At 45.5% G+C, this 25,858-nt stretch overlaps 1 protein-coding gene across 4 annotated transcripts in view; it reads left to right on the top strand.

The window, feature by feature from the left end:
* Positions 1-714: 714 nt before the first annotated feature.
* AZIN2 (antizyme inhibitor 2) overlaps positions 715-25,858 on the top strand; it is a 38,930-nt gene continuing 13,786 nt past the window's right edge. The window contains exons 1-8 of one of the 4 annotated variants that reach the window (XM_069477639.1): positions 715-885; positions 2,469-2,642; positions 9,716-9,888; positions 10,779-10,913; positions 11,716-11,881; positions 13,491-13,653; positions 14,851-14,963; positions 17,534-17,593. In XM_069477639.1, the coding sequence (XP_069333740.1) occupies positions 781-885; positions 2,469-2,642; positions 9,716-9,888; positions 10,779-10,913; positions 11,716-11,881; positions 13,491-13,653; positions 14,851-14,963; positions 17,534-17,593 (1,089 nt within the window). In that variant the 5' untranslated portion in view covers positions 715-780. Of the gene's footprint in view, positions 886-2,468; positions 2,643-9,715; positions 9,889-10,778; positions 10,914-11,715; positions 11,882-13,490; positions 13,658-14,788; positions 14,964-17,533; positions 17,594-25,858 lie in introns of those variants that run through there. The other 3 variants (XM_069477635.1, XM_069477637.1, XM_069477638.1) reach the window with 3 other exon arrangements.

A 25,858-nucleotide genomic window follows, 5' to 3' on the forward strand; every position in this document is an offset into this window, starting at 1 on the left:
CTAGCAGCACGCCTGGCTCTGGCCCCCGCGAAGGAGGACGGGGCTTGGTAAGGGGACCTGGGGGGGAGGGTGCAGGACGTTGGCCCTGCACTCGGGAGGGGTCACTGGACAGAAAGAACCTCGGTCATCTGTGCTCTCCGGGGAGCCCGCAGCCACCACCCACCGTGTGGAGCCCCCGTGCACGCTTAGAATTCTAGCACATCAGGGTCAGTCCGGCTCCCATTTACAAACGGGGAAACTGAGGCTCGGAGAGGGGTTGGAGTGTATCCAAGGTCGCGCAGCTGAGAGCAGACGCAAACTTTAGCTCCTGCTCTCGGGCTGAAACCCCTTGGCGTGGCCACTGGCAACCTCTCTAGGTGGGCGTGGTCAGGACTGGGGGCGCCCTGGAAACTTCCCCACCTAAACTTCTCAGATTTCCTGCTCCCCCTCTCTCATTCTTTCCCTCTTTCCTAAAACTCAGAATTTCAGGACTGGAAAAGATCTCCAAAACAACCCATCCATTTTACAGATGGGACAATTGAGTGAGGCTCGGAGAGGCGGTGACATCTGGGCATCCTTGTCCTAGTTTAGAATCCAGGATTCTCCACCCTTCCCAGTGAACCTAAGCTCCTAGGCTTGTGCTGGGGGACCGGACTGGGAGACCTTGCCTGGGGAGGTGAGGGGTGCAGCAGATCTGGCACGCCAGCTGTCCCCTTCATTTCCCCCGCAGTGTGTTGTTGCATACTTTCTAAGCGGCGGCTGCAGCAGCGGCTCCATCCAGCCCGTCAGCTCCTCCAAGGCATGGCTGGCTACCTGAGTGAATCGGACTTTGTGATGGTGGAGGAGGGCTTCAACACCCGAGACCTGCTGGAGAAGCTCACTCTGGGGGCCTCACAGGCCACCACGGTGAGGGGCTGGGAGTGTGGTTGGGTCCCTTGTCCTCTGTGCAGGTCAGCTGCCTCCTCTGGAAGTTGCCCCAAAGGCCCTCATCTTATGTCGGCAGTTATTTGGTATGCAGTCCTTGCTATTTGCACCAGACAGGCTTATTTTATCCCCAATCCCTGGTACTTGCCCCCAAACTTGCCCGTCCTATGTTCTCTGCCTTGATGAACAGCACCACCATCAGCTACCCAGGCTTCCAGGCCAGAAGCCTGGGAGTCCTCTCCGCCCACCCCCTCTCCCTCACCTCCCACATCTAGGCATCACCACACTCTGCGAATTCTGCCTCCATAAATAACCCTCCATTGTGCTCATGTAGAGCCTCACTTTATAGTTCAGTCCTCACCTCTCTAAAGGCCCCCTGACCTCCTCCCTGTCTCATCCCACCCCCTCCAGCTCTGTCACAGTCCTGCTCAAAATCAGAATTCTTTGGCAATTCCCGGTTGCCTACAGGATCAGAACTTCTCTGCTTCCATAACCCCGATTCCAGCTTTTCCCACAGTATATATTATGCTCCACCAGAGCTGAACTACTCTTCGAATTTCCCAGTGATACCAATGCCATCGCTCTATTACCATGCCTTGGCCCATGCTGTTCCCTCTGCCTGGAACATTAGTCTCTCAGCCTCTCTCCCCTTTACCCATTTCTAGTCATTCCTTACTTCTTGTCAGCGTTGCCTTTTCCTGATCGCCCCAGGCAGATTTTGTATTTGCTCCTGGGCCACCCACTGTACTTTATAGAAACTCCCATCTAGCATTTATTGCATGGACTTGTAATTACTTAAGGAGTTCATTCTCTTCCATACCCAAACCCCTGCAGGGCTAGAGTCTTGTTTGGTCATCTCTGTTCCTTAGCATAATGTTTGGCACCAAGTGGGTGTCAGTAAAAAATGGTGCATAGAAGGGAAACTGAGTCCCAAGGAAGGTTTAAGCAATGTGGTCTCGCCCACAACCTCATACATGTTCAGCTTTCAGCAAATCTGATGACCAGTTGTCCATAGGCATAGGAGGCAGTGGCAGCGGGACTTCCTTGGTTTCATTGAGCACCTGTATGTGAAAGGCTTCATTGAGCACCTACAGTGGGCTGTAGGCCATAGCTTCTGCCTTCAAGGAATTCGCCCTTTTCTGGACTGGACAGATGTATATACACTTCTGATACTTTGGAAGCACATGTAAAATGCTTCCTAAGGGAAGGTGGCATTTGAGCTGAAACTTGAAGGTAGATTAGGATTTTACCAGACACAGTGGGGGAAGCGTATCCTGCATAGAGGGCATGGTGGGAACAAAAGCTTGGAGGTGGCAAATGATTCAGCCTACTCTGGAGTCTTAACTGCACTGAGGGGAGGGACTGGAGCAGGATCACAGAGCCCTGGACGCCAGGCTGAGGAATTTGCCTTCTGTCCTGTGGATTTGGGGGGCCCCAGCAACTTGACAGCAGGGTAGCTCTGTGACCACAGCCAAGCTGGGGCAGGTACTTGGAAGGACCAGGGACTGCATGCACAGCAAGGGAGCCGAGTGGGGTCTCACATTCATCTACCTCTTGTTACACAGGGTGAGGTTGCTGCATTCTTCGTGGCGGACCTGGGTGCCGTCGTGAGGAGGCACTTCTGCTTTCTGAAGTGCCTTCCTCGAGTCCGGCCCTTTTACACTATCAAGTGCAACAGCAGTCCAGGTGTGCTGAAGGTCCTGGCCGAGCTGGGGCTGGGCTTCAGCTGTGCCAACAAGGTGAGCCCCCGCTCCTACCGTGCGCTGACCCTTGATGCCTACTGAACACACACATGGTGGGGCTGGTATGGGTGGGCTCCGGGAGCAGGAGTGACCTGCAGTTGGCCCACTCTGGGAGGGCCACCTACTCAGGAGGGGGGTCAAGGGATGAGAGAGGGAGAAACCAGCATAGAATTTGTCAGCCTTCAAGTTCCAGATTGGAACTTTATGTGTAACTGGGTAGATGGGTCACCTCTTTTTTTTTTTTTTTTTTTTTTTTTGAGACAGAGTCTCACTTTGTTGCCCGGGCTAGAGTGAGTGCCGTGGCGTCAGCCTAGCTCACAGCAACCTCAAACTCCTGGGCTTAAGCGATCCTCCTGCCTCAGCCTCCCGAGTAGCTGGGACTACAGGCATGCGCCACCATGCCCGGCTAATTTTTTCTATATATATTTTAGTTGGCCAGATAATTTCTTTCTATTTTTAGTAGAGACGGGGTCTCGTTCTTGCTCAGGCTGGTCTCGAACTCCTGACCTTGAGTGATCCACCCGCCTTGGCCTCCCAGAGTGGAGGCCGAATTACAGGCGTGAGCCACCGCGCTCGGCCAGATGGGTCACCTCTTTAATGGTGATTCTCAATTTTTTTTTTTTTGCATAGAGCTATATGTGCTATTCTTCTAATTAAAACAAAACAAAACACCTCCATATTGTTGGGTTTATATTCTTATTTCTTTTATAATCTTAATAATGTATGGCCATGCATTTTCCTAACTAATCCTTTTAGAGTTTTGTTGTTGTTGCTGCCAATTCTACTGTCTTTCTAATCTGATTTCTGCTGTCTCAATTCCCTCCTGATCTCTTTAGGTTAACTTTGCTTATGTCCTGTCCTTCAGTATTCACTGAACTCCTACAGTATCACTGTGCTAGGTGGAGCTGGCAACATAGCACTGGGCAAGGCAGACTCTGTTGTCCTTGAGTTGAATGCTTAGCTCATCTATTTTCATTCTGTTCTTATTAGGTAAAAGCCTTTAAGCTATAAAGTTTCCTCAGAGTGGAGCTTTAAAAATATCTCATTTATTCACTCAGCAAATATTTATTAAGCACCTCCTCTGGGGCCAAGTACTATTCTAGGTGGGGATTTAGCAGTGAACAACACAAAACAACAAAAGCTTTTCCTTCATGGAGGCTGCTTTCAAAAAAATAAACAAATTAAACAATGAAAATGTATAGTATTTTAGATGGTAAGTGCTGTGGAGAAAAAGCAGGAAAGGGAAGTAGGGAATGTTGGGAGACAGGATCGCACTTTTAAATAGTTTGGCCAGGGAAGGCTTCACTGAGATTTAAATATGGACCTGAAGATCTAAGAGATCAAGTCAGGCTGATAACCAGGGGAAGAACATTCCAGGCAGAGGGAAGGAACAGCAAGTGCAAAGGCCCTGAAGTGGGGGCAAGCCTGGTCCGTATTTGTTTGTGATATTGTCATTATCATCATTTTCTCGATAGTTAGTAATGGGTGTTTTCAAGGGAACCCCTTTTAAATTCTGGTCAGCAATATGGCTGGATGTTGTGAGGAGAGTTCTAGAAAGGGCTTCTGGAAGAGAAAGGAGGAGAGCTAGCCTGGGCACGTGACAAGGCTAGAGCAATTCCAGGTTGGGGAGAGGCATGCTCCAGGGCGGGATGGTCAGAACTAGCATATTAACCTGCACAGGGCACCGAATGTCAGTGCTATAGTAGATGAGGTGCTCTGTCTTGTCTTTGCGTTGATTCTTGCTTTGCACACCTTGTTTTGTGCATGTTTTACATAAAGTCCTGTGAGGTACACAGGGGTAGATGTTGCTACTTTATAGTCGAGCATCCTGAGGGTCCAGTTGCACGTGGCTGTGGGTGACAAAGCCAGGACTCTCCCTGCTCCCTCCTGCAGCGGGTCAGGCCTCCATGTGGGTTAGAAGGAACAGGATCCTTCTTGGTGGCCTGGGTCTAGGGGTGAAGAATAGAACCAACCCCCCCTGATGAGAGTCCTCTCCTTCAGGAAACCCAGGGGGAGGCACTGGGTCCCCGAGCCTCAGGGGCTGGCCTCCCAAGGACAGAGTTGTGGGTGTTAGGGCTTGGGAAGACCTTGAAGACGGAGACTAGGGAGACATCTACCATTGGCTGAGTGTGTCTGTCGTGCCAAGTGCTTTGCCAAGCGTGTGCCATACGTGATCTCATTTCATTCTCACAAAAACCCTGTAAGGTAATTATTTTTTACTGGAATTCTGATGATAGCCTGGTGAGGACACATTTAACAGATAAAGAAATGAAGCTCAGAGGTTGTGCACCAGGGTCACTTGCTGGGAGGTGGCAGCTTGAGTCTAGTAGCAACCCGGTCTCACCCTCTATTGCTACCATTGTTTCCGTCCTCACAGAGGGACCGCTGAGCTGGGACTTGGAGGTGATGAATGCCCTCCGCTAACTGCAAGGGCCGAGAGGCCTGAGCCCCCTCCCAGCGGGGGATCATGCAGACTCTCCCGTGTACTTACTGAGAGGTGGCGACCGGCACTTACAGCTCTTCTCAGAAGGCGGAGGCTGCCCTCTCCTGGTCAGCTTTAGTGGGTGGCCATGTCCAACAGCACTGTGCCTTAGTAGACACTGACCGAGGGCCCAGCACGAGCTAGGGCTCGATGTACGGCAGCTGCACATTGGATGGGCGCCAGGGCCAGGGCACAGGCCACCCAGCCACCTTTCCAAGGACCTGGTGTCATCCCTCCTGTCCCTTCCCTTCCCCTCTCTGTGTCTCCCTCAGCATCCTCCCATCTTAAAAAGCCTCCCCTGGACACCACATCGTCTTCCAGCCCAGTCCCTTTATCCCTCTTCGTGGCTAAACTCAACAGAGTTGTCTACACTTGTGTGTCTGCCCTCGTTGTTTCTTTCCCGCAGCACCCATTCCTGAAGCCGTTGCTTCCCGGCCTCCACTCTCTGCTCCAGAGAATTTCCTCTTACCAAGGTCCCCAGTGATCTTCAGAATCCAATGAGCACTTTACTTTAAACATAAATTGTGGAATTATTCAAATAATACATTGATTCATTCACCCAAAAAGAAAGGACATCAGCTTTATGTCTCCATAGACAATCACTATTATGGGTTTTGTAGATATATAGTATTTAAAAAATACCTACATAAATGATCTACCAAAAATATATAAAATATTTGGTGATTTTTTTGTAACAAAACATAAAAGGTGTTTATGTGGCATGTACTGTTCCACAACAGCTTTAAACTCAGCAGGTTCTGAAGATCTGTCTGTGTTGATGCATTTAAACCCAGTCTAGGGGACTCTACCTCTTATTATCTAACCTCTCAACAACATTCAGCACAGTAACACATTCCTTTTAAAAAGTACTCAACAATAACATACACTCCTACTTGTAAAGACTTCAGAAGTATACAAGATGAAAGCAAATGCTACTGTACCTGCTGCGCCCCCATCGAGCACTCGTGACAGTTGAGGCAGCTCCTCCCATCCCGATGCAAGCTGTAAGACAAGGTTTGCTTTTACAGGGATGGCGTTGTAATCTGCCTGTTCTCCCTCTACTGGGCACGTTCTCCCCCCTCACCTCTGCAGGTCCAGGTCCGGGGAGCTGGCTCCTCCTATCTTCTACTGCTCTCTAAATGGTAGCATTCCTCTGGAGGCTGTCTCAGGCCTCCCTCTCTTGTAAATCTCTTTCTTGTTAGGGAATTTCTTCTCCTCCCATGGCTTTATTTTTTTATTTATTTATTTTTTTGAGACAGAGTCTCACTCTGTTGCCCAGGCTAGAGTGAGTGCCGTGGCGTCAGCCTAGCTCACAGCAACCTCAAACTCCTGAGCTCAAGCAATCCTCCTGTCTCAGCCTCCTGAGTAGCTGGGACTACAGGCATGCGCCACCATGCCTGGCTAATTTTTTCTATATATATTTTTAGCTGTCCATATAATTTCTTTCTATTTTTAGTAGAGGTGGGGGTCTCGCTCTTGCTCAGGCTGGTCTCGAACTCCTGAGCTCAAACGATCCGCCCACCTCGGCCTCCCAGAGTGCTAGGATTACAGGCGTGAGCCACCGCGCCCGGCCAAATATCCTCCCATGGCTTTAAATGCCATCAATACACCACCACCTCCCATGATTTAGTCTCCAGCCCAGACCTGTATATCCAGCTGACATGATACTAGAAGACGCTTGGAACCCAGCGTGTTCAAATGCACACCTGATCTCCCCGCTTCCTCCATCTGCTGGGTGTGGGGATACCCTCAGACATTCTCTCCCCTCATCCCCACGTGCAACCCACCACTCAGCTTGCCAGCCCTGCCCCCAGAACTTGTCTCCCTACCTTTCTAGAGCTGGCTCTGTCATCTCTCCCAGGATGACTGTGACAGCCACTAACCAATGACCAGAATACCCTTGGGTCCTCCTTTGGGTAGCCAGAGTGACAGGCATTTAGATCTTGTATTTAAAATGTAAATCTGACCACATCATTTCCCTTGCTGAAACCCTTCAAACTCTTTCCCATCACATGCCTGGTGAAACACAAATCCATATGCAGCCTTCCTGGTTTCCTGGCTGGCTCTGCCCACTGCCCTCTGGCCTCATCTTCCCCCCCTGCACTTGCCCTGCTCGAGCCACCCCAGCATTCTCTGTTCCTTGGTCAGGCTGAGCACCTTCTTGCCTCAGGTCCTCTGCGCAGGCCGCTTCCTCTACTGGGAACATTCTTACATTCTTTCCTTCCCCCTTGGCCCTGCAGGGCTCAGCTTAAATTTCTGACCCTCAGAAAGGCTGTCCTTCGCCCCTCACACCCAGGTCTCCCTGTCCCACATCCTCCTGCAGCCTGTACTTTTCTTCACGGCTCTTGACCATTTGTAAGTCCACCATTACTCAGTGTTCATTTGGGACTGCCTGTCTTCTCCACCAGCCTGAAAGCTCCATGGGGTCAGAGACCCTGTCTGCTTTGTTCACCACTTGTTTTTGTTAGCTAGCACCTGTCACAGAGCCTGGCAACTCAATAGATGCTCAATAGATACCTGTCAGTGCAGCACTGAGCTTGTATTCCCTGTTAGAGCACTGTGGTTAAGAGCCAGTGTGCTCAGGCTTGATGGAATCCCAGCTGTGCTATTTACAAGCTGTGTGACTTTGGATAAGTCACTTAACCCCTCTGAACTTATGTTTCCTACTTCATAAGATTGTTATGAAGATTAAGTGTATATAAAATATTTAATGCAGTGGCTGGCATAGGATAAACCTTCAGTGAATGACTACACTTGTTTAAATATTTATAATGAAAGCTAAATCACAGGCCCCCAAAGTGCTACTATTGCCTCTTCCTCTTACCTCACATGATGGGGCAGGGAGCAAAAACACATTTTCACATCCATGCACATTTGGGGCGGTGGCTCATCCGCCTCTTGGAAGCCAGCTGTGATAGCAGCAACTCCAGCTCTGGAGCTGGACCTCTGTGTCCCACTCTATGTGGCTGTGTCACCACAGATGGGTGTATCCCTCTGAACTCAATCTTGCCCTTTGTACAATGTGGCCAATACATATTTCATAGCATAGTTATAGGGATTATATGAAATAATGCATATAAATACCTAATGCTGAAAAGTTGCTAAATTAAAATTAGAGTCTTGTTGCAAACTCAGGATGGCTAAAAATGGCTCTTAAGTCTCCTACCATCTTCCAAAACTGGCTCTCTCGTGACTTTTTTCCTTTATTCGTGGAAAGTCAGACTTGAGTTTGAAAGTTGGTTCTGCCATCCACTTGCTATGTAGTCTCTTAGAGCATCAGTTTCCTTCTCTGTAGCATAGAGCTAATAGCCATCACAATGGGTTGTAAGGATTAAATAAAATAGTGAATCTAAATCAGGTTGGCAGGCTGGGCACGGTGGCTCATGCTGTTATCCTAGCACTGTAGGAGGCTGAGCTGGGAGGATCACTTGAGGTCAGGACTTCGAGACCAGCCTTAGCAACATAGGGAGACCCTATCTCTACAAAAAATTTAAAAATTAGTCCGTATCATGAATGCAGCAATCAGGTGGAGCCACGTTCTGTAAAGGTGAGCAGGTGGGGGCCCTGCAGGGAGAGGGCTGAGCCAGCACACCCAGCACTGGGCCACCACAGAGTAGGCCTTTGGAGTCAGGTGATCCCTGCCAAAAAGACCCTTGGTCTAGTGGACTTTCTAATATACCAGCAGTATTCTTATTTACTTATTTATTAAGTTGGCAAATAAATATTGTATATATTTATGGTGTGCAACATGCTGTTTTGGTATATGCATACATTTTGGAATGGTTAAATCAAGCTAACTGACATACACATTAATTCACATATCATTTTTTTTGTGGGGAGAACACCTAAAATCTACTCTCTTAGTAATTTCTAGGTATACAATATACATTATTAACTATGGTCACTATGATGTACAATAGATCTCTTGAACTTAATCCTCCTCACTAAAACTTCGTATCCTTCGACCAACATCTTGCCACTCTCCCCCTCCCCCAGCCCCTGGTAAGCACCATTCTACTCTGTGCTTCTCTAAGTTTGACTTGTTTCCATTGCACATGTAAGTGTCTTTCCGTGCCTAGCTTATTTCACTTAACACCATGTCCTCCAGGGTCATCCATGTTTTCACAAATGACAGGGTTTCCTTTTTTAAAAGGTGGAATATATTCCATGGTGTATATACACCCCATTTTCTTTATCTACTCATCGTGGCTACTGTGAATAACGCTGCAGTGAACACGGCAGTGCAGATATCTCCTCTACACGCTGATTTCATTTCCTTTGGACATATACCCAGTATGGGATTGCTGGATCATATGGTAGTTCTATTTTTAGTTTTTTGAGGAACCTCCATACTGTTTTCCAAGTAATATTCCTTTAAACATTTGAATCTGCAAGGAAAATGTTTCAGAAGCCTGTTGTAAGGACTACCGTGAGTCCATGGGTGCCTTTGTGTGAATTAGAAAATGTACCCCTTCCTTCTGACACTTAATTGTTGTAATAAATATACCGATTTTGTTAGAATGAGGGAGGCAGGGTTTACCCAGCAGAGGCCCTGGTACCTCCTTACCACCACCTTTGGGACCCACAGGCAGAGATGGAGTTGGTCCAGCGTATTGGTGTCCCTGCCAGTAAGGTCATCTACACCAACCCCTGTAAGCAAATCGCACAGATCAAGTATGCTGCCAAGCATGGGATCCGGCTGCTGAGCTTTGACAACGAGATGGAGCTGGCAAAGGTGGTAAAGAGCCACCCTAATGCCCAGTAAGCTGGGAACCACTCGTGTGGGAAGGTCGGGCTGTCGGGTGAGGGTGGAGGGGGTGGACGAGTGGGACTGGGGCAGAGGACCCTGCCCTGGCCCTGGCCCCAGTCTCAGGAGGTTGGGGCAGATCCTTCTGGACTGGGCCCATGGTATTATAGAGGTCAAAGTCACAGGCTTGAGAGAGCCAGAGGGAGTGGTCAGGAAAGCTTCATGGAGGAGGTTGCATTTGAAGTGGGCTTTGAAGGAAGGAATAGAATTTGGGGGGTGGGCATCAATAGTAACCTGCATAAGCAAACGCAAACCCTAATACATGGGGCGTTCGAGGGACAGCAGAAGTTTGGTGTGGCTGGAACATGCCATGTGAAAGGAGCGAAGGAGACAGTGAATGACACTGGTCATGGGGCAGGGACTTTGGAATGGGTCAGGGCTGGCATGAGTTTTACATAGTTACTGGATACCTTGAGGATTTCAGGGAGGGGCTTTGGGGTGAAAGGGAGGCCAGGTGGTGGATCACTCTGGTTCACCCAAAGCAGCTTCCATCATGATATTGGGGTTCTCCCTTAAGACTTGGTTTAAAAATGGCTCCTCTCATACATGAAAAGTTGAAAACTCTGACTGGTGTGGAGGCTGACTTGGAGGTATTGGAGTTGCCCAGGGAGAGTTGGTGAGGTCTGGACCAGGGCAGGGGCTGCAGGGATGGGCCCAGGGATGTTTAGGGAATGGATTGCACAGGACTTGGAGGTTGACTGGCTGTGCACGGAGAGGAGGGGGTCAGGGAGCCTGCGGGGTTGGGAGCTCTGAGCCACGCAGTTCATAGCCCTTGATTCAGAGAGGGCTGGTTGGCGTGGGGAGACAGGTTTACCCAGCAGAGGTGCACTGCATGTCTCATCAGGATGGTTCTGTGCATTGCCACCGAGGACTCCCACTCCCTGAGCCGCCTGAGCCTCAAGTTTGGAGCGTCGCTGAAATCCTGCAGACACCTGCTTGAAAATGCCAAGAGGAGCCACGTGGAGGTGGTGGGTGTGAGGTGAGCACTGGAAACCCCTGCCATTCCCACCCACGCCAGCCCACTGCCTCTTTCCCGGGAATGAATCACTTCTGTATGAGACTTCCCCCAGGGCCTCCAACCAGGGCCTGTCCTTGGGCCTGGAATTCTGCCATTTGAGAATTTCCTGTTTGGAAAGAAGGTTTAGAATGGCTCCCACTCCCAGTCTCCAGCAGGTCTTGTCCCAGCAAGTTCTACCCAGGGACCTGGCTTTGAGGGAGTTTTCCCAGCCTGTAGGACAAGGGCTGTGCAGCCACATCCTTGAGGTGCCTCTTTTCTTACAGGGACATGAAAGAGGTAATAATAATGACCTAATATATAGCTTCATTTCTTCTGTATTCAGGATGGGTCAGGCGCTGTGCTAACAGCTTCATGTACATTATCTCACTGCCTAGTGTGGCCTAGGTCTTATCTTCACATTGTAGGTGGGGAAACTAAAACAAGGCAGGCTGAGCACTTTGCTAAGGCCACACTGCTGACAGGCATATCCACATCTGGCCAAGTTTCCAGCCCTGGCTCTCATTCCAGAAGGTTCATCTCCAGGGGCAGCATGGAGGGATGAGAGGAGCACCTAGTGCTAACAGACCTTGGATCTGGCCTCCTGTCCACTCCTCACTTGCTGTGTGGCCCTTGAAAACCCATTTAATGTTTCAGGCCCTCTGTTACTGCATCTGTAAAATGGGCACAGTGTCCCATGTGCCTGCCCAAGGTCACTCCTGGCGGGGGCTGAGGTGCTGGCACCCAGGGCCCTGCATGTAAGCTAAAGCTCTTCCTCCCTTCCCAGTTTTCACATTGGCAGTGGCTGTCCCGACCCTCAAGCGTACGCTCGGTCCATCGCAGATGCCCGGCTTGTGTTTGAAATGGGCACCGAGCTGGGCCATAGGATGCACATCCTGGACCTTGGTGGCGGCTTCCCTGCCATGGAGGGGGACAAAGTGAGATTCGAAGAGGTAACCCTGGAGCCAGGAGTATGGTGCTCTGTGGGTGTGGGGGATGGGTGTGGGGGTGGGGGTGTGATACTCCTAGGAAGCCCACCAGGAGTGGATCCTATGTACCACATGCTGTGCTGGGTGCTTTCCCTGTGCTACGCTGGGCTGAGCAGGCCGAGGCTCACCGAGGTCACAGCACTTCCTGAGTCCACAGCAGAGCTGGCCGCACACCTGGCTCTATTTGAGGCTCAACCAGGATATATTTGCATAAGTCATAAAGCCCTTTAAGGGTCTGGGTATATCTATTCCCATACAGAAAATCAGGTGAGAAGGCAGGGGAAGGAAAAACGAACTGTGGTCCACTCCCAGTTCAGCTCATTCTCTTCCATTCTGTCTCCTTCCCACCTGAGAGTTGAAGTCAAAAAAAATATGTCCCAGCAATTTCTATTCAAACCACTAGAGGTCGCTTCTCCTTAGAAAGAACCTCCTGGAATATTCACACCTAAGAATTGACCTAAGGAAATTTGGATGGACAGAAAGAATTCGCCTCAAAGATGACTGTTGTGACTTTGTTCATAACAGAAGTCCAGTGACTTCCCTGGTCCACATAATACTCAGGATTGGTTAAATTATGATACATTCTTGTGATGCAAACATTTACTCTCATGGGGAGGTCATTCACAATCTACTGATTAAAACAGGTTATAAAAACATACATAGAGACTTACTGTGTTTATAATAAAAAATAGTATTTGTTTGTATAAAAAATAATTAAAGGAGCTACTCCAAAGAGTTAACAATTAGGTTCATCTGGGTGATAAAATTAGGGGTCACTTTTATCTTATTTTCCTTTTCTATATTTTCCGAAGTTTCTGTAACCAAATATATTACAGTTGACTCTTGAACAATGTGGAGCTTAGGGGTACCCATCCCTAGTGCCATCAAAAATCTGCGTATAACTTTTGACTCCCCCAAGACTTGACTACTAACAGCCCACTGTTGACCGAAGCCTTACTGACAACATAAACAGATGATTAACACATATTTTGATGTTATTTGTATTATATACTGTATTCTCACAATAAAGTAAACTAGAGAAAAGACAATATTAAGAAAATATATTTACAGTTCATTTAGTGGAAGTGGATCATCATAAAGGTCTTCATCCTCATCGTCTTAACGTTGAGTAGGCTGAGGAGGAGGAGCAGGAGGAAGGGTTGATCTTGCTGTCTGAAGGGTGGCAGAAGTGGAAGAAAATCTGTGTATAAGTGGACCCACACAGTTCAAGCTTGTGTTGTTCAAGGGTCAGTTGTATTTAACAAATTGGTTATTTACGAAAGAAAGATCCACATCAGGGCTTCTGGAACCCGAGTACCAAGTGTGATAGGAAGTGTGCCCCTTCCCATCGTGGGGGCATTGAGGAGGGTGATGTACACAAGCATGAGGGTCTCGACCCAGCTCTGCCTCCCTCCTACCTTCTTGGTCAGCTGTCTGCAGTTACCTTAGCAGCTGCCAAGTCCTTCTTCCTGAAATCAAAGAAGCTTTCAAGATAGATTTGGAGCTGTAGCAAGTCTTCAGCATAACCCCCACATTTCAAACACGTGATTGTCCCCCACTCAACTCCCACCAGATTGCTTCTGTGATCAACTCAGCCTTGGACCTGTACTTCCCAGAGGGCTGTGGTGTGGACATCCTTGCTGAGCTGGGGCGCTACTACGTGACCTCAGCTTTCACCGTGGCAGTCAGCATCACTGCCAAGAAGGAGATTCTTCTGGACCAGCCCGGCAGGGAGGGTAGGTGCCAGATCGGCAGCAGAGCTCCATTCTCCCCTGAAGCTGGGGACAGTTGCTGGCCAAGCAGGGTCTAGTTTTAGACTCAGTGCAGGGGGTGAGGGAATCTAGAGAATGGGTCTTTGCTTTAGGGAAACTTACAATCAAATCCCCTCACCCCAAGACATTTACTTATTTAGAATCTTTTTTCCTAGGTGTGTTCATATTTTGTGATGATTGAGATCAAAACCACCTTAGGGAGAATAGATACTTTATTGATCCCATTTTACAGATGAAGAAACTGAGAGCCAAAGAGAATACAAGTGAATTGCTTAATAGCTAGTAAGAGGTAAAGCCTGCATTTGACCCCATGTCTGTCTCCAAAATACAGGCTCTTACTTTACTGCTTCTCATAATGTAATGAAAATAATTAATGGCAACTTATGGTTGTTTAAGTCTACTCTACAGAAGACAGAACATAGGCAGGGAGAGGTTGAGTCACTAGCCCAGGGTCACACAGCTAAGAGGCAGTTCACGTCGGGCTGACTTGGTTCACAGCTCCTAGGCCCACGTTGCTAACATTAAAGCTCTTCCCTGCCCTTCCAGATAGATCAGTCCTCCCAGCGTCCCTGTGAATGAGAGGGGTGAGGGACTCTGATCTTGGGGCTTTGCTCTCTGCCCTGGGACCCTCAGACAGGAGGGCCTCAGGACTGTGTGCCCCTCTTGAGAGAATCCATGTGGAAGGGTGGTGGGCTCCAGGAAGAATGTCCTCTGTGTGTGTGTGTAGGAAATGGCATTCTTCTGGCTTCTTTATACACCTGGGGATTGTCCCATCTAGTCCAACCAGGAGATCTGGCTTCTCATTCCAGCTCATCTACTGCCCTATCGTGTGCCTCTGAGCGAGTGGCTTAACCTCTTGGGGTCTCAAGTTTGGGTGGGCTGCTCTTCTGCCTTTGCCGGGACATCTAGGGCTCAGATGCAGGCAGGAAAGTGTGTTCTGGGCAGAGTTGCTCAGTTGCAAGGGTGAGTGTTCCCAACACGGCAGTGAACCCATGTCACCAGGAGGATGGCTGTTGGTGGCTCCCGTTGCAGGGCCCATCCCATGGCTGAGGAAGGGGCAGCCCTTTTGCTTCATAGACCTGTCATCCATTCGTGCCAGCTCCCCACTATCACCCCCTCACGTTGCTGCTTGTGCTGCCCTGACCCCTCCCCTCCCTGCAGAGGAAAACGGTTCCGCCCCCAAGACCATCGAGTACCACCTTGATGAGGGCGTGTATGGGATCTTCAACTCAGTCCTGTTTGACAACATCTGCCCTACCCCCATCCTGCAGAAGGTGAGCCTACCCCATGTGGGCCTGTTTTCAATTGTGTATGTTTTTTTCAATAACAGTTACTGTGTTTCTATTAAATTTTTAAACAGCAAAACACATTCATTGTAGAAAATAGACAAGGATGAAGGTTACCTCCTATAATCCCACCACACAGAGATAGACTCTGTGAACATTATATTTATTTTCATTCTTTTAAAAATATATTATCCTTTTTTCATAAAGTTGGAATCATATTCTTTTATAACCTGCTTTTTTCATTTATATGGGATGTAGCTATTTCCATGCCATGAACTAATTTTTGAAAACATGCTTTTTGATGACTACATAGTATTTTAACCAATCTAACTCTAGTGGTTGACCATTTGGTTTCCTGTTTTTGAGCACTGTGAATATATGTTGACATACATCTCTGATTACTGCTCTGGGGTAAATTCCTAGAACTAAAAATAAACGGTTCATGTGTAATGGGTTTTTCTACATTAGCAGGGGAGTAAGAATGGACAAAACATTCCTCCTAGCTGGTGGTGCCCGGCCCAGGGCCGCCAGTAGCTTTAAAGGGCATCTTTAGGAGGAGAAAGAAAACCAGACACACCATTATATTTTCCCATCTCCAAACCGTTGTTTGTGTGGCTCTTCTTCCTGGAAGGAAACTTTCCGGAAAGTGCCTAGCCAGCACCTAGATCCTTGTGAGAGCTCAGTATGTTTTTTTCCCTCCTTTCCCATCCCAGTGTTCAAGAGCGGATCAGATGGGTCTGGAGAGTCAGCTCCTCTTTGTGGCTCTCCCTGCCCCTTATCCCACTGCAGGCAGAGGGAACCCTCCCCCTGTCCCAGGTGCCCAGACACGGTGGACATGTGTGAAGGCCTCATTCCATAGTGAAGTATGGTTACCTCCGCTGGGCTGACTAAACGTCCCTCATGTGCTGAGGAATTCAGAGTTTTCTACTCTGACACACAGCGTTGCCCGCATTCTTGTGGTCGCCCACATCCTACTGCACGGAGAAGGGACCAGGCTGGCCTGTGCCAGCCTAGCCCAGGTTACAGAGCAGGCGGCAGCTGCTTCCCTGTTCCTCCCCCTCTTCCTGTTGCATGCCGGGTCTCGTCTCCTCTCCATTCCCTTGTGGCTCCTCAGAAGAGTAGGGCTATGGGCCCAGCCCACTACCATACCCTCCACCCCCGGGATCTCTACTTTGACTTTTCTCTAGTTGGCATTCCTGACTTGGGCACCAGCATGTTACAGGCTCTCTTTGTGGTCTGTGCTGTTCCTCCTTTGGATGATGCCGTGATTTCTTTCTTTAGGCTGTCCATCACTTTCCGCGTCTGGCCACATGAGCGAGTCCGGGGTGGCACCCACAGTCTGGTGGTGGAGACAGACATTGCGTAGATGACAACGTACATAATAAGTTAGTTCCAGTTGTGCTGGGAGTGTGTGGCATGGCTGGGGGTATCTGCACCTTCTTCCCCAAGGAAGGTCCCCCTCACAAGTGGTTATGGTAGCTTTGCATCCCTGCTCTTCCCTCCCAGGGACTTTGTTTTTAGACCTCAGGTATCACAAATTGTACTAAACATAATCCTTGGCTCAAGATATACTTCTTGTCATTGCACCACACTTGGCCCTTTCTTGTTCACATATTTTTTAAATTCAACAAATATTTGAGTACCCTCAATACAGAAAGCACCATGCTGAGGCCTGCAGAGGATAGGAGGTGGGTAAGAATTATCTGTGCTTTGGAAACACGGTACTGGTGGACAGAAACGTGTGTGTGCGTGTGTGTGTGTGTGTGTGTGTGTGTGTGTGATTAGTACACAAACTACGATGTCATGAGAAAAATATAAAACAAAAATTATTAGAATTTTTTTCAAGAATATTTTAGTACTACATGTATTTCTAAAAGATAAAGACTTTGAAAAAAAGCACAATTCCATTATCAAATTAAAAAAGTAACAATTCCATGGAATCCTCCATTATCTGTGTTCAGATATCCCCAGTTGTCTCATGGTTTTTATAGTTGATTTGCTGAAATCAGGAGCCAAAGAAGGTCCACAAAATGCACTTGGTTAGCATGTTCCTCTTAACCTACTGGTTTCCCCACACTATTTTTAAATTGTTTTTTTTTGTAACTTATTTGTTGATGAAACTGAGTTGTTTGTCCTGTGGAGCTTCCTGCATTCTAGATTTTTCTGATTGGTGAATTTCCTGGATTTCCTTTTGGAGCTCTTGAACGTGCTTCTCTGTGCCCAATATTTTTTTGAAATTAGGCAGATTTAGCAGTTTGGATAGATTTTCAGTTTCAGAATAAAAGCACCCCATGGGAGGTGCTGTGGTTGTTTGCTTTTTAGTATAACAAGCATCCTCATCATTTTGCCACCCCATCTCTGTTACCTCCCGTGCAGAGACCTCTCTCTTAACCCGTGCATTATCATTCTCTTGCTTTCTTTTTTAAATACAGATTTATCACATCCAAGTCTATTCCCAAAATGTATTTGTAATTCATTGTACTTGTTTTTTTACTTTATAAAAAAAGATATTTTGATGTATGTAACCATTTTGGGCTTTTTCTCCTTTAATATCACAGTCTAAGGTTCATCAATACTGCTGCATGTCTCTAGAGTCCATTCATTTCACTGCTGTGTAACACTCTTTTGGTGAGTATGTCACAGTTTATTTGTCCATCCTGCTCTCAAGGCATTTGGATTGTCTCTGGGTTTTTGCTAGTGTCAATACTGCCACTGTGAATTCTATTTCCCACCTCTGTGACATTGAGCAATGAGAGGAATGGCTGGGCATAGGGCGTGGAACGTTCAGCTTCATGAGACAGTGCCAAACAGTTTTCCAAAGTGGTTGTACTAATTGATAATCCCCTCGGAAGTGTATAAGAGACCTGGTGGATCTATATTTTCCCCAGCACTTGGTATGTCAGACTAAAAACATTTTCCCAATTAAATGAATCTAAAGTGATATCTCATTGTGTCTTGGTTTGCATTTCCCTGATCACTAGCAAAGTAGGACACCTCTTTGTATAGTTACTGCCATACACATTTTCTCTTCTTTCAGGGACTTTGTAAGTTGGCCATGCCCTTCACATCCAGACTTCTCCACTGAGTGTCTGCACTCATTGTTCCCACTCACACGGCTCTCTTTGCCCTTCCGACTTCTCCAATCTGGTATCTGTCCCATGACTCCATGGAAGGTCCTCTTGAAAGTCACTTCCATATTGCTGGCTTTTCCATGTGGCTCTTCTGTCCTCAGCAGCCAGTCCTCCTCCATCTTCACACTTGGCTCTCTTGGCTTCCGTGGCAACATCCCGGGTTTTGACTACTCCTCTGCTGTTCCCTCCTTGTCTCTCTGGCACTTCTTCTACCTCTCACCCTCCAAGTGTTGACTGTCTCAGGCCTCAGTCTTGATTTTCTGCTCGGGCTACATGTACTTCCTAGGTGAAGGCTTCCAGACTGAGGCTTTCAATATCTTCCTTACTCTCATCACTTCCAAATTTGTATCTCTATCCTGGATTGCATCCCTGCGCTCCAGACTTGTATATCCAACTACCCACTTGACATTTCTACTGGGATCTCACAGGCAGCTCAAATTTAACTTGTTTAGAACTGAACTCTTGGTTTCCAACCCAAAACTTCTTCTCTCAGTAAATAGCACCACCACTAGCCAACTGTTTAAGCTAAAAAAGTTGGCATTATTCTTGATTCTTGCTTTCCCTCCCTTCCCACATGCAGTCCTCCTGCAATTCTTTTTTTTTTTTTTTTTTTTTGAGACAGGGTCTCACTCTGTCATCTGGGCTAGAGTGCAGTGGTGTCATCATAGCTCACTGCAACCTCAAACTCCTGGGCTCAAGCGATCTTCCCGCCTCAGCCTCCTGAGTAGCTGGAGCTACAGGTGCACCACCACACCCAGCTAATTTTTCTGTTTTTTATAGAGACTGGGTCTCACTCTTGCTAAGGCTAGCCTCCAACTCCTGGGCTCAAGTGATCCTCCTGCCTCAGCCTCCCAAAGTGTTTGGATTACAGGCGTGAGCCACCATGCCTGGGCTCATCTGTAATTCTTGAGTTTAGTCCCAAAATACATCTTGAATTCATCTAATTCTTTCTCTGCCACCACCCTAATGCAAACCACCATCACTTCCTGCCTGGGCTATTGCAGTAACCACTAACTGGTCTTCTGGCCCCTACTCCTGCCTTCTTACCATCCATTCATCACATGGCAGACAAGGCGATCTTTTAAAAACCCAAAGATCATGTCCCACCTCTGCTTAACACCTTCTGTGGCTTCCCATTGCTCTCAGAATAAAATCCAGAGCTGGTATGGTGGTGTGTACCTGTAGTCCAGCTACACAGGAGGCTGAAGAGGGAGGCTAGCTTGAGCCCATGAGTTTAAGATCTGCCTGGGCAACATAGCAAGTCCCCATCTCTCTCTCTCTCTCAAAAAAAAAAAAAAAAAAAAAAAAAAAAGAATGAAATCCAGATTCCTCACCACAGCTAGCAAGGCTCTTGCCCATCTTTCCAGCTGCCTCTGTCCTCACCCCTCCTCCTCACTCACCTGCTCCAGCCTCACTGGCCTCCTTTCCTGGAACACATAAGCTCTTTTTGACCTCAGGGCCTTTGCATGTGCTCTGCCCAGAATGTTCCATTCACTCCTGAGATGGTTCCTTTCTTCTCTTCCTTTATGTCTCAGCTCAGATGTCACCTCTTCAGGGAGACCTTTCTTGACTACTCTTTCTAAAGTGGGCTCGTCTGTCTCTCACCATCAGATAATTTTGTCACCCTGTGTATTTTCTTTATAACATCTCATAATCTGTAATTACCTTGTTTTTTTTTTTTGTTGTTGTTTACTTGCTTATAGTCTGTCTTCTCCATTAGTGGACAGGCTTCTATGTAGCCACCTTGTCCAATAAGTTCTAAGCTCCCAGCACCTGACCCAGTGCCTGGCATGTAGGAAGTACTTAATAAATATCTGTTGAATGAATTATGGATGAATGAATCATCCACTATATTGTGAGACCTTGAGGGCAGAAACTGTTCACATATATTTCCCCAGTACACACTTGGCACACAATAGGTGCTCAGTATATGTTGGAATTGAATATATATATATATTTTTTTATTTTTTTATTTCTTTTTTTAAGACAGAGTCTCACTTTGTTGCCCGGGCTAGAATGCCATGGCGTCAGCCTAGCTCACAGCAACCTCAAACTCCTGGGCTCAAGCAATCCTTCTGCTTCAGCCTCCCAAGTAGCTGGGACTACAGGCACGTGCCACCATGCCCAGCTAATTTTTTCTATATATATTTTTAGTTGTCCAACTAATTTCATTCTATTTTTAGTAGAGATGGGGTCTTGCTCTTGCTCAGGCTGGCCTCGAACTCCTGAGCCCAAGCAATCCTCCTGCCTCGGCCTCCCACAGTGCTAGGATTACAGGCGTGAGCCACCGCGCCCAGCCTGAATATATATATATATTTTTAGATAGGATCTTGTTCTGTTGCCCAGGCTGGAGTGCAATGGCATCATCATAGCTCATTGTTACCTCAAAATCCTGAGCTCAAATGATCCTCTTGCCTCAGCCTCCCAAATAGCTGGGACTACAGGCTTGCGCCACCATGCTTGGCTAATTTAAAAAAAAATTTTGTAGAGATGGGAGTCTTGCTATGTTGTCCAGGCTGGTCTCAAACTCCTGGCCTCAACCGATCCTCCTGCCTTGGTCTCCCAAAGTGCTAGGGTTACAGGTGTGAACCACTGTGCCCAGCCAGGAATAGAATAGATTTTTAAAAAATATATAAGCAACTTAAAATATAAAGGAACTTTTAAGTCTGCAATCCTCTACCCTAAAGCAACCCTGCTCATTTGTCTCTAACAATATCTCTTCTTTCACCATACACACATAGTGTTGTGTGGTTGCAAATCTCATGTATATATTGGTGGTGGCTAAAGTCACTGTGCACTTTTGGTAGCAGATGCTGTACTAAGCATTTTACATAGCATTACTCTATTAATTTTTATAATAATCCTATAGGGTAGATATAATCATGGGTCGCTTAATGATGGGGATACACTCTGAGAAATGCGTCCTTAGGTGATTTCATCTTTGTGTGAACATCAGAGCATGTACTTACACGACCTAGATGGTCTAGCCTACTACACACCTAGGCTGTACGGTATAGCCTATTGCTTCTAGGTTACAAACCTGTACAGCATGTTACTGTACTGAATACTGCAGGCAATTGTAACAAAAACATGTGTATTTAAACACAGAAAAGATACAGTAAAAATATGGCATCAAAGACAAAAAATGGTACACCTGTATAGGGCACTTAGCACGAATGGAGTTTGTGGGCCTGGAAGTTGCTCTGGGTGAGTCAGTGAGTGAGGTCGTATGGGACCACTGTTGTATATGCAGTTTATTGTTGACTGAAATGTCTTTATGTGGCACCTGATCACCATTATCAATTTCCCATTTTACGGAGAAAACTGAGGCTTAGGGAGGTAAAGTATCTTGCTTAAAACCACATAGTCGATAAGGAATAATGCTTATTAACTATAGACTGTGAGCCCCATGGGGATAGGGCTCATGCCTTATTCATCTTTGATTATCTGTCCAGTGCCAAAGGAAAAGCTCTTAACTACTTTTCTATAAAATTACTACCTTCCTATAAATGTGCTCTATCATTGGGCATTTAGGCATTGCTAATTTTTTATTATTCTTACTCATGCTTTCATGAATATACCCTCTGCCTAGAATGCCCTTTGCTAATCTCTCTGATGGCTGGCTTGATTTACACACTTAAAGTGTATTCACTTTTAAAAACTATTTTCTTATGATAAGTCCCTGGAATAGGATTACCAGACAAAAAGACATGAGCATTTTTAGGTCTCTTGGGACATATAGCCAGATTATTTCCCAAAAGCTTGGACTGATAAGTACTGTTACCAGTGTGCCCATTTCACAATAAGCTTACAGGCGTTGCCTACTATGACCTTTTTTTTGTTGACTAATTTATCTGAAATGGTATACATCAGTATTTCTTTCATTACTATGTCTTTTACAAGGATGAACCATTTTGGTTTTGTTTATTATTTCCTTTGTTGTCAAAGCCTTTTTATATCCTCTGTTCACCTAATTTGGGAGGTGTTGAAGCTTTTTCTTACAAATAAAGATGAGCATGCATGAGCATGTTTGCATGTATTTAATGTGATATTTGATACAAATATTTTTTCAATCTTTTGATTTATTATTCCAGTTTTGTGATTCTTTGTTATTCTGTCATAGAATTTTCAACACAGTATCATATGTCTTAACTAAGTGTGCTATAATTAATAATAATGAAATCTGTCTCTTTCTTTTGGGCTCTGGGAGTTACAGATTACCTTTATTTTATTTTATCTTATCTTATCTTATTTATTTATTTCTGAGATAGGTCTTGCTCTGTTGCCTAGGCCAGAGTGCAGTGGCGTCATCATAGCTCACTGCAACCTCAAACTCCCGGGTTCAAGCAATCCTCCTGCCTCAGCCTCCCAAGTAGCTGGGACTACGGGTGCATGCCACCACACCTGGTTAATTTTTTATTTTTTAATTTTTTTAATGGAGACGGGGTCTTACTGTGTTGTTCAGGCTGGTCTCAAACTCCGGGCCTCATGCGATTTTCCTGCTTTGGTCTCCCAAAGTGCTAGGAATACAGATGTGAGCCACTGCTCCTGGCCCACCTTTATTTTATATATTAAGCTTTTTCTCTTATAGAAATAGAAAGTTTATTATAGAAAATTTAGCACAAACAGTAAAATAAGTCACTCATCCAACCATTCAGAGATGATAACAATTGTTAAAATTTATGTCGATGTCTACTTTTTTAAAAAGTGTCATAGTGTACTTTATTTTTATAATAACTTTTTATTTATTTTTTTATTATTATTTCAGCATATTGTGGGGGTACAAAAGTTTAGGTTACGTATATTGCCCTTGCCCCCCCACCCCCCATAATAACTTTTTAATAAACACTTATTGTAAGCATATGGTTTTCTTTACATACTGGTATGTTAGGTGGACTTTTTATATATAAGCATTTTAAATGTTCATTCAGTTTTCTAAAACCACATATATTTAGAGTGTAAAGATGCAATTCAACAAATGTGTATCAGCACTTCATAAATGCAAGGTATGGTTGGGAGTAGGGAGGGACCCAGAGAGAACAACTAGCATGGGAGTTTTATGAGAATCTTAGGGGGCAAAATTCAGAGTATAATTTCTAGTCACCCCACTCCACATGGAGAGACCTTCTATTGCCAGAACTGGGCTTTCTTCCTTGCCATTCCATTCTATTCTAGTTGTTCATACTTTAAAAAGTGTGACTCTATTTGAAATATATTGCAATAACACTTATCAAGTGTGGATATAGATTTAGAAGAGAGAAGACTCTAATAAATAAACTTATAAATGAAAAAGGAGAAATTGCAGCTGTTACCACAGAAATAGAAAGGGTCATAAGAGATTACTATGAACAATTATACACCAACAAATTGGATAACCTAGACAAAATGGATAAATTCCTAGAGACATACCAAGACTGAAGTTAGCTCTCAAGACTAAATCATAATGAAGCATAAAATCTGAAGAGACCAGTAATGAATAAGGAGATTGAATCATAATCAAATCCTCCCAATTAGGGCCAGGTGTGGTGGCTCATGCCTGTAATCCTAGCATTTTGGGAGGCCAGGTGGGAGGATTGCTTAAGGCCAGGAGTTCAAGACCAGCCTGGGCAACACAGTTAGACCCTGTCTCTACAAAAAAATAAAAAATTAGCCAGGTGTGGTGGCATGTGCCTGTAGTTCCAGCTACTCAGGAGGCTGAGGCAGGAGGATCACTTGAGCTCAGGAGTTTGGGGTTGCAATGATCTATGATGCTAACACTGCACTCCAGCCCAGGCAACAGAGCGAGATCCTGTCTCAACAAAAAACAAAACAAAACAAAACAAATCCTCCCAACAAAAAGCCCAGTACCTGATGGCGTCATTGGAGAATTCTACCAAACTTATAAAGAAAAACTGATGTCAGTTCTTCTCAAACTCTTCCAAATAATTGAAGAGAACACTTGCATACTCGTTTTACTAGGCCAGCTTTACCTTGATCCCAAAGACAGACAAGGACACCACAAAAAAGGAAAATCACAGGCCAATATCCCTGATGAACACAGATATAAAAATCTTCAATACAATACTAGCGAACCAAATTTAACAGCACATTAAAAGAATCATACACCATGATCAAGTGGGATTTATCCCTGGGATGCAAGGGTATTTCAACATATGCAAATCAATAAATGTGATATACTGCATTAACAGAATGAAGAAAAAAAATCATATGATCATCTCAATAGATGCAGAAAAAGCATTTGACAAAATTCAGCATCCTTTCATGATAAAAACTCTCAACAAATTAGGAATGGAAGGAATGTGCCTCAACATAATAAAGGCCATTTATGACAAGCCCATAGCTAACATCATACTCAACAAGTATCCTAAGATCAGTAACAAGACAAAGATGCTCACTCTCACCACATGTACTTAATATAGTACTGGAAGTCCTAGCCTGAGAAGTTTGGCCAAAAAAGGATATAAAAGGCATCCAAATTGGAAAGGAAGACATAAAATTGTCTCTGTTTGCAGATGACATTATCTTATATACAGGAAACCCTAAAGACTCCATTAAAAACTATTAGAATAAATGAATTCAGCAAAGTTGGAAAACATAAAATTAACATACAATGCTTCTGTACACTAACTACCCGAAAAAGAAATCAAGAAAAAAATCCCATTTACAATGGTATCAAAAAATTAAAGTACTTAGGAAATTTAACTAAGGAGGTGAAAGATCTATATGCTGAAAACTATAAAACATGGATGAAAGAAATAAAATAAATGGAAAGATATCCCGTATCTATGGATTAGAAGAATTAATATTGTTAAAATGTCCATACCACCCAAAGAAATCTATAGAGTTAATGTAGTCCCTATCAAAATTCCAATGATAATTTCCACAGAAATATAAAAAACAATCCTAAAATTTGTATAGAACCACAAAAGACCCCAAATAACTAAAGCAATCTTGGGTAAAAAGAAGAAAGCTGGAGGCATCATACTATCTGATTTCAATACAAAGCTATAGTAATCAAAACAGCATGGTGCCGGCATAAAAACAGATACATAGACCAATGGAACACAATAGAGAACCCAGAAATAAATCCATGTATTTATGGTCAATTGATCTTCAACAAAGGTGCCAAGAATACACAATAAGGAAAGGATAGTCTCTTCAATAAATTGTGCTGGGAAAACTGAGTATCCACGTACAGAAGAATAAAATTGGACCCTTACCTCACACCATATACAAAAATCAATTCAAAATTGATTAAAGACATAATAATAAGACCTGAAACTATAAAACTACTTGCCTATAATCCCAGCACTTTGGGAGGCCAAAGTGGGATGATTGCTTGAGGCCAGGAGTTTGAGACCATCCTGAGTGACAAAGCAAGATTCTATCTTTTATTTATTTTATTTTTATTTATTTATTCTTTGAGACAGAGTCCTGACCTTGAGTGATCCTCCTGCCTTGGCCTCCCAGAGTGCTAGGATTACAGGTGTGAGCCACCGCACCTGGCCACAAGATTCTATCTTTACAAAAAAAAAAATAATAAAAAATTTAGCCAGGTATGGTGGCTATTTGGGAGGCTGAGGCAGGAGGATTATTTGAGCTCAGGAGTTGAAGGCTGCAATGAGCTATGATCATGCCACTGTATTCCAGCCTGGGTAACAGAGCAAGACCCTGTCTCTGGGGGGAAGGGGGAAAGCACATATAACAAACAAAAATAGACAAGTGGGATTGCATTAAACTAAAAAGCTTCTA

This window comes from Eulemur rufifrons, chromosome 8 (genome assembly GCF_041146395.1).
Source record: "Eulemur rufifrons isolate Redbay chromosome 8, OSU_ERuf_1, whole genome shotgun sequence".
In the NCBI taxonomy this organism is placed as follows: Eukaryota; Metazoa; Chordata; class Mammalia; order Primates; family Lemuridae; genus Eulemur; species Eulemur rufifrons.